Below are 13,218 nucleotides of genomic sequence, written 5' to 3'. Positions count from 1 at the left end.
AGCTTTTGTTATCTCACTGGACGAGTTTCACAGCGGTGACCCGATCACAGCGGTGCAATTAACAACACACGACAAACCCCAGCTAGCGCACGCCATGGGAGAATAAGTCGAAAAAATGCTTCCAGTGTTGTTTTCGTCGACTAAAACTATGACGAAAAATGTTCGTCGACCGTTTTTTCACTGACGGAATCTGAATGGAAACTACATGAAAACTAAGCTATATGATGACTGAAACAATTACTAAATATACTGTCGATTTTGTCAACAAATAAAAACTATAGACTAAAATGTTAGGAAGGCACTAGTGGACAAAATATCGAGTTTAAGTCATTTTACACTTATGGTTGCATGCTGAAAATAGCCGATCTATTAGCTCACAACGCGTCGCAGCGTGACACATTGTGAGCTTGTAGATTGGCTATTTTCAGCAAGTGTAAAATCAGTCATTACGACAGCATCAAGGCCCGCCAAAATACATTTTAGTCGACTAAATCACCTGTAGATTGTTAACGTTTTGGGACACATTGTTGCCTACACAACATTCACAGGCAAAGATGACCTTACAAACTATAGGCGTGAAGGCCTGAACATCTGCGGTATTTAGTATTCATATATTATATTAATACAACTTTATTTGTACAGCACGTTTCATGACATGAAATGCAGCTCAAGGTGCTTTACAGTAACCTGGATCCAGCCCATAGACCCCACCCACTCTCTGAGTGGACTGCAGTCTGATAGTCAGGCTAGCTTTACAGAGCAATACGAAAGACAAAGACAAGCAACGGCATAAAACAACACATAAGGCAATACAGTGAGGACATGAATAACAACCAGGATTTTAAAAGCTCAACTAGAAGAGTGAATAAATAAGTCTTTTGCTTTAAAAATGTTTACAGATCGGCGGCCTGTCGAAGGTATAGTGGGAGTTTGTACCACGCCGTCGGCCCGTAGAATTAAGCAGAAAGCTGCTTCACCATGTTTTTTAGTGGACATTTTTTATGCACATCGAGCATGTGTGTATAGTGTATACAAACTTTAGAAATCATCCCAAATTGGAGAATAAGGAAATTGCTCTGTAATCCTATTGTGACTGACACTCCAATTAGTACGCTGTTGAAACCTGGTGTGTGTGGAGAATTAAACCTCTCTGTGTCTGTCCTCGCCTCTCAGTCACACCGCACTGATTAGCCTGTTGTTGATGACACACGCACACATGCACGCACGCAGCGCGCACGCACACTCACACTGCACTGATTAGCCTGTTGTTGAGGACACTCTGTGAGGACAAGTGTTGCACCTTCAGGCTATGGCACGCAATACTGGAACTTAACCCGTCAACACCTGAAGCCCATTCCACGAAATGTCTTCTAGTTCTCAGTGGTGGAAAGTAACTAAGTACAGACGTATTCTTTTGTACTTTACTTGAGTATTTCCAATTTCCAATACTTTTACTTCTACTCCACTCCACTACATCTCATATCAGAGGGAAATATTGTACTTTCACTCCACTGTACATGTATTTGAAAACTTTAGTTGCTAGTTACTACTGGCGGAACAAGTCAATACCGGGCCAGGGTATTGATCCGGGCCCCTGGAGTCCCGGGACTCTTGGGCCCCTGGAGTCCCGGGACTCTTGGGCCCCTGGAGTCCCGGGACTCTTGGGCCCCTGGAGTCCCGGGCCCCTGGAGTCCCATGATTCTCGGGCCCCTGGAGTCCTGGGCCCCTGGAGTCCTGGGCCCCTGGAGTCCTGGGCCCCTGGAGTCCTGGGCCCCTGGAGTCCCGGGACTCTTGGGCCCCTGGAGTCCTGGGCCCCTGGAGTCCTGGGCCCCTGGAGTCCCAGGACTCTTGGGCCCCTGGAGTCCCGGGACTCTTGGGCCCCTGGAGTCCCGGGACTCCTGGGCCCCTGGAGTCCTGGGCCCCTGGAGTCCTGGGCCCCTGGAGTCCTGGGCCCCTGGAGTCCTGGGCCCCTGGAGTCCTGGGCCCCTGGAGTCCCGGGACTCCTGGGCCCCTGGAGTCCCGGGCCCCTGGAGTCCTGGGCCCCTGGAGTCCCGGGACTCTTGGGCCCCTGGAGTCCCGGGACTCTTGGGCCCCTGGAGTCCCGGGACTCCTGGGCCCCTGGAGTCCCAGGCCCCTGGAGTCCTGGGCCCCTGGAGTCCTGGGCCCTTGAGTCCTGGGCCCCTGGAGTCCTGGGCCCCTGGAGTCCCGGGACTCCTGGGCCCCTGGAGTCCTGGGCCCCTGGAGTCCTGGGCCCCTGGAGTCCCGGGCCCCTGGAGTCCCATGATTCTCGGGCCCCTGGAGTCCCGGGCCCCTGGAGTCCCATGATTCTCGGGCCCCTGGAGTCCTGGGCCCCTGGAGTCCTGGGCCCCTGGAGTCCTGGGCCCCTGGAGTCCCAGGCCCCTGGAGTCCCCATTGGGCGTCCCTGGAGTCCCAGGACTCTCAGGCCGGGGAACGTCAAAGTGTCGCTATACAAGCTTGTAGATCGTCTATTTTCAAATGGCAGAAATGTATGTATTCTGAAGTGGTTAATGTATGTTTTGTAATAATAATAAATTAATCAAAGTAACCTGTACTAACTAAAAGTTTTCAAATAAATGTAGTGGAGTAAACGTAAAATATTTGCCTCTGAGACAGGTGGAAGTAAAAGTATTGGACATTGGAAATACTCAAGTACAAACACCTCAAAATGTACGAGCTTGTAGATCTGCTATTTTATTTTATTTTAAATGTGGTGCAAATCTTTGAATACTTTCAGAGCGAACGTTTATAACTCAAATCTTTGATTCTGGGAGGGTCCCTGGAACGACATATTTTCAGATGGGAGTCCGCAGCCAGATAGTTCCGGGGGTCGGACCGGGAGCCAAAAAGCTTGATCGGGACATCCCTAGTATCAATATTATATCCATATCATAGACTGGACATTGTCTGTGATTTGGAATATTGTATTGCGATATGGCACAAACGTGTTCTATAAAATATAAATACCGGATCGGGAAAGATTGGCATCGGCAGATGCTCAAAATCCAATGATCGGGAATCAAGACAACAAGGTGATCGGGACATCCCTGTAGTCTAATATATTTAGTTACCAGCTTCCACCACTCACTGGATAGTGATTAGTGGCTGCATGGTGTCAGTGTCTGTATGAGTATTGTAATGGATGAGGACTGGAGGTCTCCAGTGGGACAGAGTCTCCCAGGGCGTGTAGAGATAGATATATAAAAGCACGCGTTTCTTCCAAACACGGTCAGACCGATCAACACAGGAACACATGCAGTCACACTGCCTAGTACCGAGATGGCTGCTGTGTGTAGACTGTGAGTCTGGACTCTGGACCTCTGCTGGAGAGAAGACAACCAAAGCTATCCGTTGAGAACAGAGTGGACATTCGTTTTGTGCTATAGGCTACTGTCCAGGTGAAGAAGTGATCGGCTGGACATTTGTTTTGGAGGAGGGGGGGTCAGATTATGGTTTGACCTACAGACGGTGAAAGAAACCCCAAAGCTGCAACAAGACGGTCATCATTCTGTGCCACACAGTAAGTCATCTTTTAGTTTCTTTCTTTCTTTTTTAAATCCCACGATAATTCTTTTAATCTAATGTAATCATGGGGGCTATACACTCCTCTTCATCCCCTCTCTATCAGATGTCTCATAGTTGTCTCATATCGGAGGTCTCAGTCTCGTCGTGCTCTAAAGCCCCGCAGGTCAGCAGGGTCAGAGTTCAACTGGAGATGTGTTCTCTGTGGCAGCAGTTTGACCAGCTGGGCACCGAGATGATCGTCACCAAGGCTGGCAGGTATGTAGGCTCACCATGCCAACTTTGTGTAGGCTATACTTTTCTTGAGTATTTCCCATTTCCAGTACTTCTGCCCCATATCTCGGATCCAAATATTGTCCTTTTACTCCACTACAATTATTACAAATAGTTATACTATAGATATTTTGTAGATTATTAGTAAACATCACACCCGTGTGAAGTGAGGGGAGCTCTTATCATCATACAATCATCTCATTCTGGCCAATCACAATTTGCCAATCACAATGTTCACAATGTTACACTCAAAGCTAGTCATAGGTGGCGTGGCGGTAGCAAAATGTTTGCGTTTACTCAAAGCTGGACAACAGCACTGAAACTGACACAGAGGCAGTTATAGCGGACCCTCGCAGATAATAATAACAGTGCAGCTGGCAATTAATTTGATCAATTATTGTTTTTTCTACTACCACTTTTGGTACTTTTAAGTACATTTCCATGCCAATACTCCTGCACTTGTAAACGTATCAGTGGTGCTCAACCTTGTTCATGTCAAGGAGCCCCAGAATGATCTGTATTTGGCTGCCGACCCCCATCTTGAAAATAATGTTGTTCCAGAGACACCCCAGAAGCCAATATTTGAGTTAAAAGCTTAAGTAACTAATTGGAGTACTTGTCTTTGCAAAAACAGGAGGATGTTCCCTACGTTCCAGGTCCGTATCTCAGGCATGCACCCGCAGGCTGAATACGTTCTGCTCATGGACTTTGTCCCTGTCGATGACAAGAGATACCGGTGAGTCACTGGTGATTTCCCCTCTCTAGGTGGTCCTCAGACGAGCCCTCCATCGTCGCTTCCAGTCATCCCGGTTGTCCATACATCCGGCCAGCTCGTTGGTGCTTTGCGCTCCTGTGTCGTTCCCGAGTACATCCTATTACGACCCGGCCTATAGGGGAACCTAAGTCGCAACAACAAATTGGGACTCCCTCCTACCCAGTTCCCAATTCAGACAGGCCACATAAAATCCTAAGACTTTAGGATTGCAATGAATTACAATAGGCCTTACCGATCGATCAGGGTGGGGACGCTAGCTTACAAACACAAAACGTAGATTTTGACTACTCATCACACATGTTTACCCCAGCTGTCCTCTATCAGTCACTCCACAAACACCACACCAAGGGGAAAAAGAGAGCAACACAGGAAACTACACATTATGACCCGCAGGGTCATAACAATCCACATAATTGTCAATGTGGGACATCCTCGTGAGCGAGCGGTGCCCGTGTGTTGGTTCCCACAGCACCAGTTTGCTGGCTGGCAGCTCTTGTTTGACAGTGTCCTGCTATAGTCTCATTCTCCTGTCTGGCTGGCTGATACTTTCCGGCTCACCCTTTGGCATTCCATCATACAGATTCTTGTTGGTAACATCAATTTGACAGCACATTTTGATTTTGTTTTAGTTAGCAGTGGGTAGCCTGGAACTCACCTATGCTTTCTATGGTAGCCCTCCAAGCAGAACCCAATGGTACTGAAGTTTCAGTCAGACAACTCAAGGAGGATGTAATATATATATTTATTGATATAGGATAGTCAATGCAATATATTTATTATGGTTTGGCGATGTATTGGATCTGCTTTTTAGGTACTCAGGTCAAGCGCATCAGTCCCGACCATAGGGACTCTGAATCCCCCGTACCTAAACAGTAGATCCAAAACGACAGGTGGTAGCTGGGGTGGAGGTGGGTGAGCACTTTGTATACAGCAGCGCACAGTATACAAAAAGCAGCAGCAAGCAAGCAAGCAGGAGGATGAATGCAAAACCTTCAGTTAAAGTAGCCGGTATAAGAGATTGGGTGAGCGTGTGATTGGCTGAGTGAATCATGTGGATGAGAGCGCCGGCGCGCTGACTGAGGTTCCCTGACTGAACTTGCTCTGCGCATGTCTACGACAGGCGCAAATGCTCATTTCAGTCAGACAACTCAAGGAGGATGTAATATATATATTTATTGATATAGGATAGTCAATGCAATATATTTATTATGGTTTGGCGATGTATTGGATCTGCTTTTTAGGTACTCAGGTCAAGCGCATCAGTCCCGACCATAGGGACTCTGAATCCCCCAACAGCGCGAAACATCCGAAACCCCCAAAAAGCAGATCATCACCAACCCTAAGCTATACATGTGTACAACAGAGCACCTGTTGTTTCCTGAAACAGGAAGACCATACCGATATCCATTCCACGCAGAGACATGGGTCATAGATCAGGCATAGGTCATGCTAGCATTATGTGATGACTAGTCAATGTGTTCAACAGTACAGCGCCTGTTCAACAGTACAGCGCCTGTTCTAGCATTATGTGATGACTAGGTCGATGTGTTCAACAGTACAGCGCCTGTTGATCCCTGAAATCCAGGAGTCCTAAACGGTGTCCTGGTTCACTGCGCAAATAACCCAACCCGACCAGGATCACCGAAAGGGACATTCTATCGTTATCATTAATATCTGAAATCAGTACCCAGTAGTCTACCACCTGGAGCTGCAAATTTTAGCGTGCAACATGATCGCATGCATGATCATGATGCGGCAACGCTGCAAGTTCTGCCACAGTAATATGCAAAATACAGTTTTAAGAATTAATTGTACTTCTGTAGTAAGTAAGAAAAATCTGTAGCAAATAACACACTATTCGCGACTAGTTAGTATTTTAGCCTGTAAAATATCTTTCAAGACTAGTCTAACATAGCTTTCGTAAGCAGCAGAGACCACCGGCCTAAGAAACAGAAAGATCATGCAGAAAAACTGTTTTAAGAGTATTAATAAGATCCTGCAGCATAAGGAGCAAAATAATGAATACATGTAGCAGCAGCAACGTAACCAACATAATTCAGAGCTCATTAGTTCTGAGCCTGAAAAAAGCATTCAAGTTTAGCAGAGCATAGCTTTCATCAGCTGCAGAAGACCACCAGCCCAAGCTTGTAGAGTGTAGCATTTGGAACTTTTGGTGCTGCTGTGCCGATCCTAAAGAGTGTGACGTGTAGCGATTAGGAGGCAGCCCACAGCCTTGACGCAGAAGAAGCAGCTTTTGCAGGACCGGCCATGGCTTCCCGGAATCCATCATGAATAGGGGCTCATGACATTGCGGATGGACAGCATGGCAGAAAATGAGGCATGGAAGAGAGAGGACAAGACTAGTGTTAGTTGCTGTCACAAATGAAATGAGTTGTTTGAGTGATTTTATGGTGGGCATCCAAGCAAAGTCAGAAGTGGAAATATCATGCATAGGATTCACCACATAGAAGGTATTAAACAAATAATCACTGAAAATCTGGAGTAAAGCTGAACGCCAGTTATAATGCCTTTGAGATTTAAAACAATTAACTAAAAGCACTACTATGATAGGATACACAGAAAGCAACTTGGAAAGATGAATAGGACCCTGCAACATACTGTAACCTCATGAGCTTGCAGCTGCAATTAAGAGAAGGCAGGAATAATTTACCATGGTTTGATTTAAGGTTACCAGGCAGCTTCGAAACCATCAGCATGGCCTCTGAGCTAGAACATGAAATTAAACAGGACAAGCATCTCTACGTTGACGAACCTGGAATTAGACAGCTCTTAGAATGAAATAATCCATAACACAGATCCAAGTTATACCACTGAGTAACGTGTCGATAGATGGAACAGAGGAGCGTCCTTATTGATGGGTGATGCAGATCCCTTCATTATGACTGATCCGTTTCCCATCCCAGGTTTTTATCCGACCAAAGCATGCTACCGCTGCTTATAAGGTAGCTCAAATAACACGGAAGACTTGCATCTGCCGGCAAGTATTAAATTCAGCCATTTATCTGCAACCCATCTCCCTTCATACTCTTCCCCCAAGACCGTAGAAGGAGCTGCGTCCATGTCAACATATCAAGGATACAGATGTTTCAACCGAAACACTACTTAGGTGGCTGAGCGACTGCATGTGAATATAGAATTAATAGAACAAAAGCAGCCTAGGTGAAGATGCGGATTGATTAACTGATGACCTGCCTCATGGTTTCAGTAGCAGCAGAACCACGTATACCACCAATGTGAGCCTATCCGATAATGGCTGCAGCTGCGATGAAGACTGTATGCGGCAACCCACAGGGAGGACCTTCCCAGCATCCAAGGTTCATCTCATCAGTATAAAGGCTGTCGCTCAGGAAATGGAGACAGAAGCAGCATGAGAACAGCTATGAATCGCTTTAAAAAGACATGGATATAGCTAAAGTTGACGTTAAGGCAAATTAGCTTCAGTCACAGTGTAGTATCATCTAAGCCGTAACACTGATAGAATTCAAATCAATCATTTAGCAGCAGTGTTAGCAGCGTGGTAACGCCATACCTCTTTTCCTGGCTGAGCATAGGAAACACGACGCCTCTGTTCCTGGGCTAAGCATAGCAGAAATGTTAGCAATGAGCCAATTCCTGTCTTTAAAGACAGACTGTGCGTTTTATTTAATGTTAAACACTTCCCTGGAGCACCATAAGTACTTACCTGTAAAACAGACCCATAGAGTAAGACGGAGTTACGAAACTCAGTTCACTTCATGGGGCCAGTTCAATGGCGCGGCTCTTCTTCTACAAATGGGTAGAAGGACAGAAGTAGGCAGAAATGCCTGACCCAGGCAACAGCCCAGCTTTAGTATTCTTAAATCCATTATTTTAGATTGTTTGTAGTAATCGTATGACAAACACATTACAGAGACTTTAGTCGTCCTGAATAATACTTTTAAAACATGTCATGTTGCACACATGCCTAAATAGCTTCTTATTTGCACTGCCGTCGTTGAAAACAATGTATTTGAAACTCCACTTGTCCGCCTTTCAGGCTGCATGAACAGTGCTCGGTTTCTGCCCGCTCATCGTAACTCTTCTATTAGATGGCTCTGCTGTAACCCTTGCCGCCTATTTCTCCAAGAGTAGGCATAGGCATCGAGTCGGGGTGCTTGAGGCCTGAAGCACCCACTGACACAATGGGCGCGTTCGGAAATAGCGCACTGTGCAATGCAAACAAATGGACGAGTGCGCTCCCGCACTGGGGCCAGTGGGGCGGGGGGGCACCCACTATCACTATCAATTCGCATCCTAAATACCTCATAATAGGCCTACTAAAAAAAAATTGAGATTCCTGAATGTGCAAGCATCCACCTTATAGCCAGGTAAATCATTTATTTGAACAGCAGGATCAATTAGTTTATAGGTAGTTAGCATGAATCAATGGCATGATATTGATTCCTCCAGCCAAAAAATAAAAATAATAATATCCAGCATGGCTCTGCCCAACACTAGGTGCATGATACGGTACAATTCACACTGAAATATTCCTTGGGACCCAAGTGCCATGTGGGCCTATGCAACCAAGAGCAACCTCAATGCTCTCTCAGTTGCTCTGGTCAACTCCATTTACTTCTAACTGATGCTGCATTGGACGTTTCATTCTGATCAGAGAACTTGTGTTGCCATATTGGAAGAGACAAGCAGCTGGGTCAACGAAAACAAGCCACAAAACTATCTTGAATCATTATGAAAACAATCCAACGACGTCAAATAAGTTTATAATCATATAAAATTGAGGGTGCCTTGAATGAACCGCGGGTTTAAACAACAACAGACCCGGCAAGTGACTTAAATAAAACAAGCCCAAGACGCTTTTAATGTGCAGACGTGGCAACATACCTGACAGACGCGATGCGGACATACTCCGAGTAAACTAGTAATAGTGGCGACATTAGTGTTGACTCACTTGGCAACAATGGAATGCGGAAGTGCTCGTTCTATCTCAAGGGATAGTTCCAGCCAAGGAACAATGTTGGAACTATACAAAGCGTGTTGCCACTCTCCTACTCTACACTGTGGACAAATGCATGCTTTTAATCCCGTTGCCTTGAATCTATATTACGTCCACATATTGACTAGTAGCAGCCAAGACAAGAATGCGCACCAAGCGTGACCAGTCATAAAACGGATTATAAACTTTGGCCTGGATTTACATGTGAAGAACGGCGGAAAGCAGAGCAGACGGCAAGTAAGCTGCTTCCTTGACTAGTGCTGTGAGCAGGACAGGACCCGACGTGAAATTCATTGGCTAACAAAAAAAAACGATCTCGGTGTGATCGAGGCACAACGATACAAATGGCAACAGAGGAGGACATTTAAGCAGCAGCTTCAACTTAATCTAGGTTATTTCCGTCGGTGAACAAAAGCAGTGCACGTTCTTCCAACCAATTAAACTCACTGACTTACCAGAATTGTATGAAAGCAACGTTTAGTGCATAGCCTAATCGCCCAGACGCCACAGCAATGGCGAGACTGGTGACATTAGCAGCAGTCGTAGAATTGAGCACTTTGTATACAGCAGCGCACAGTATACAAAAAGCAGCAGCAAGCAAGCAAGCAGGAGGATGAATGCAAAACCTTCAGTTAAAGTAGCCGGTATAAGAGATTGGGTGAGCGTGTGATTGGCTGAGTGAATCATGTGGATGAGAGCGCCGGCGCGCTGACTGAGGTTCCCTGACTGAACTTGCTCTGCGCATGTCTACGACAGGCGCAAATGCTCATTTCTGACATTTTGTTCGACCCAGACCATGGGGTCCTGTTCCACTGCTACCATGCCACCTGGGACGCACCCATTTAAAAACATAAACAACATGTTTCGTGGCTCCCCGCGCTCTATGACGATATTATTCAGTGTGAGGCTTTCTGAATATGTGAAGTATAAGTATCCATACATGCCGCTGCGAATATCTCCTGTGGCGCGGAAGCCGTTAAGTATTTTTAATCTATGTTTGCCCGATTTGGAAGCTTGGATTAATCTCTTCCTTCCTTGTTTATTGACACCTCATTGTACCGCCTATCTGGCTAGCTAGTGGCGTTATAGCTATGACAGAGCAGATCAGAGGCAGGGACGTAGCCGCACAAGCCAACCGCACACCGGGAGGCGGTACAATAAACGGTAAACAAACAAGAAGAAATAAAGCGACCAAATCGGTCAAACAAAGATTAAAAATACTTAGCGGCTTCCGCGCCACAGGAGATATTCGCAGCGGGATGTATAGCTACTTAACCCATTCTGACCTGAGATCAGATTCATACGAGGTTTCCGACCGGACACACACTGGTCTGATGAACCCATTCTGACCTGAGATCAGATTCTAAAAAATGTCAGTCGCTCTTCGATTTTTCAAAAATAGCAGAAATAGCAGAAAATAGATCTGCTATTTTTAAATAGCTAAAGCATAACATGATGCTGACACCAAAATGGGTGCCCGGTCAGAATGGGTTAAAGTTCCCGAATTCAGAATAACTCAAGTAAAATAACGCCGTCTTTTGGCGCAGATCCTATTTTAGAGAGAATTGCTACATCCGTGTCCAGGGATTTCCATACGAAAATATAGTCATGAACAGGGACCCTACGTAAAACTCATAAAAATTTCAGAAAAGCTTTACGTAGGGTCCCGAGAGGGGCTACTTTCTATGGCATAGGCAGCTCCCGGCAGAATCCGCCGGGAGAAACTGTGCGCAGCTGCTGGACATGAGACTAATTAATTAGAGCGACAGAGAGAGAGAGGAGTGTGTGTGTGTGTACGGGCAGGTGTGCGTGTGTGCGTAAATTTAACAAAGGTGCAGACGATCAGAAATCAGCAGAGAGTGATCGACGTTTGCGCTGCTCTATGCCGAGCAGTGGACTCGGTCCCAGACTTTTTTTTTTCTCCCTGGAAATAAAACGTCTGGGTTTCCGAGGCTAGCAGTGGGTGACATGGAAAAATATAATAACACGATTCTTTTTCCAAGCACTATATGCACGATTCAAAGCGCTTTGGATGGCACTATATAAATGCAACATATTTGTTCCCGCGGTCATCAGGTATGTTTTGTTTGTCCCCGTGGTCATCAGGTATGTTTTGTTTGTTCCCGTGGTCATCAGGTATGTTTTGTTTGTTCCCGTGGTCATCAGGTATGTTTTGTTTGTTCCCGTGGTCATCAGGTATGCGTTCCACAGCTCGTCGTGGCTGGTGGCGGGCCGCGGGGACGTAGCGGCTCCGGGCAGGATGCACTTCCACCCGGACTCTCCCGCCAGAGGAGCTCAGTGGATGAAACAGACCGTCTCCTTCGACGCTCTGAAGCTCACCAACAACCTGCTGGATGATAACGGACATGTCAGTATGTCTGCCTGCCTGCCTGCCGAATGATAGTGTATTTATATAGCGCCTTTATCCAAGGCGCTTTACATACATTGTACATTACATTCACCCATTCACACACACATTCATACAACGATTTCGGCGGAATTAAACCATGCAAGTCACCAACCAGCACATCGGGAGCAATCAGGGGTCTTGCTCAAGGACACTTTGACACTAACTCTTTGAACCTTATGGTTACCATCCGGCCACTCCACCCCTGAACTCCATTGCATCAGTACCAGTGTCTCTGTGTTCTCTATGCAGATGATCCTGAACTCCATGCACCGCTACCAGCCTCGGTTCCATGTGGTCTACGTGGACCCGGGCCCAGACAGCCAGCTGCACGCTCACAGGAACTTCAGCTCCTTCTTCTTCCCGGAGACCCGTTTCATAGCAGTCACAGCCTACCAGAACCACCGGGTACGTACAGAGACAAACTTCATAGCGGTCACAGAACCACCTGGTACGTACAGAGACCTGCTTCATAGCATTCACAGAACCACCCGGTACGTACAGAGACCCGATTTTCTGTGGTCTGAAGTTTTCTTTGGGGTTTTTTGGGCCTTTTGAGCTACAATGAAAACAGGCAACACAGTGAAACAGTGACATCTGCTGGCAAATCCCATTGACATATATGGGATTTGCAGTAAGTGATGTCACTTACTGCCGGCAAATCAGAGCACCTGTTTGAGCCAGAAAACCCCAGATCACAGAAAATCTACTGAATGTTAAAAGTTCATTTTTTGGGTGCAATTGAGATTAGAAAACCTAAAAAAAATCAAGAACAATTCCAAAACCTTTTTTTTTATGTCACAATCCCTTTAAATCAGACTACAGGAAGACACTACACACAACACACTATTACATCATCACGCAGTATCAGTATATAGTTCCCAAACACTGGTTCTGGACCTATCTTTGGGTCGCGGGTAAATATTATTATTATAATATTTTGAATATTTTATAATGAATTGAATTAAATGCTATTCTCTTTTTGGTCTGCTAGTATTGTATCCCTCTCTATCTCTGTCTCTCTCTCTGTTGGCCTGTCGGTCTCTCTCTCTCTCTTGGCGTGTCTGTCTCTCTCTCTCTTGGCCTGTCTGTCTCACTGTCTCTTGGCCTGTCTGTCTCTCTCTCTATTGGCCTGTCTGTCTCTCTCTCTCACAGATCACCCAGTTGAAGATAGCCAGCAATCCGTTTGCTAAAGGCTTCCGGACCACAGACCCAGAGGACTGGTGA

At 46.1% G+C, this 13,218-nt stretch overlaps 1 protein-coding gene across 1 annotated transcript; it reads left to right on the top strand.

Moving 5' to 3' along the window:
- Window positions 1–2,321: 2,321 nt before the first annotated feature.
- Window positions 2,322–13,218, top strand: LOC310863985 (T-box transcription factor TBX1-like; the record flags this gene model as incomplete). Its single annotated transcript, XM_083772518.1, has 6 exons — window positions 2,322–2,459; window positions 3,647–3,798; window positions 4,448–4,549; window positions 11,781–11,952; window positions 12,244–12,399; window positions 13,147–13,218. The coding sequence occupies 6 exons, from the start codon at window positions 2,322–2,324 to the stop codon at window positions 13,216–13,218; spliced, it is 792 nt and encodes a 263-aa protein (XP_083628644.1).

This window comes from Protomyctophum parallelum (assembly GCF_964188405.1).
Source record: "Protomyctophum parallelum genome assembly, chromosome: 9".
NCBI lineage: Eukaryota > Metazoa > Chordata > Actinopteri > Myctophiformes > Myctophidae > Protomyctophum > Protomyctophum parallelum.
This window is presented reverse-complemented; position numbering and strand designations above follow the sequence as displayed.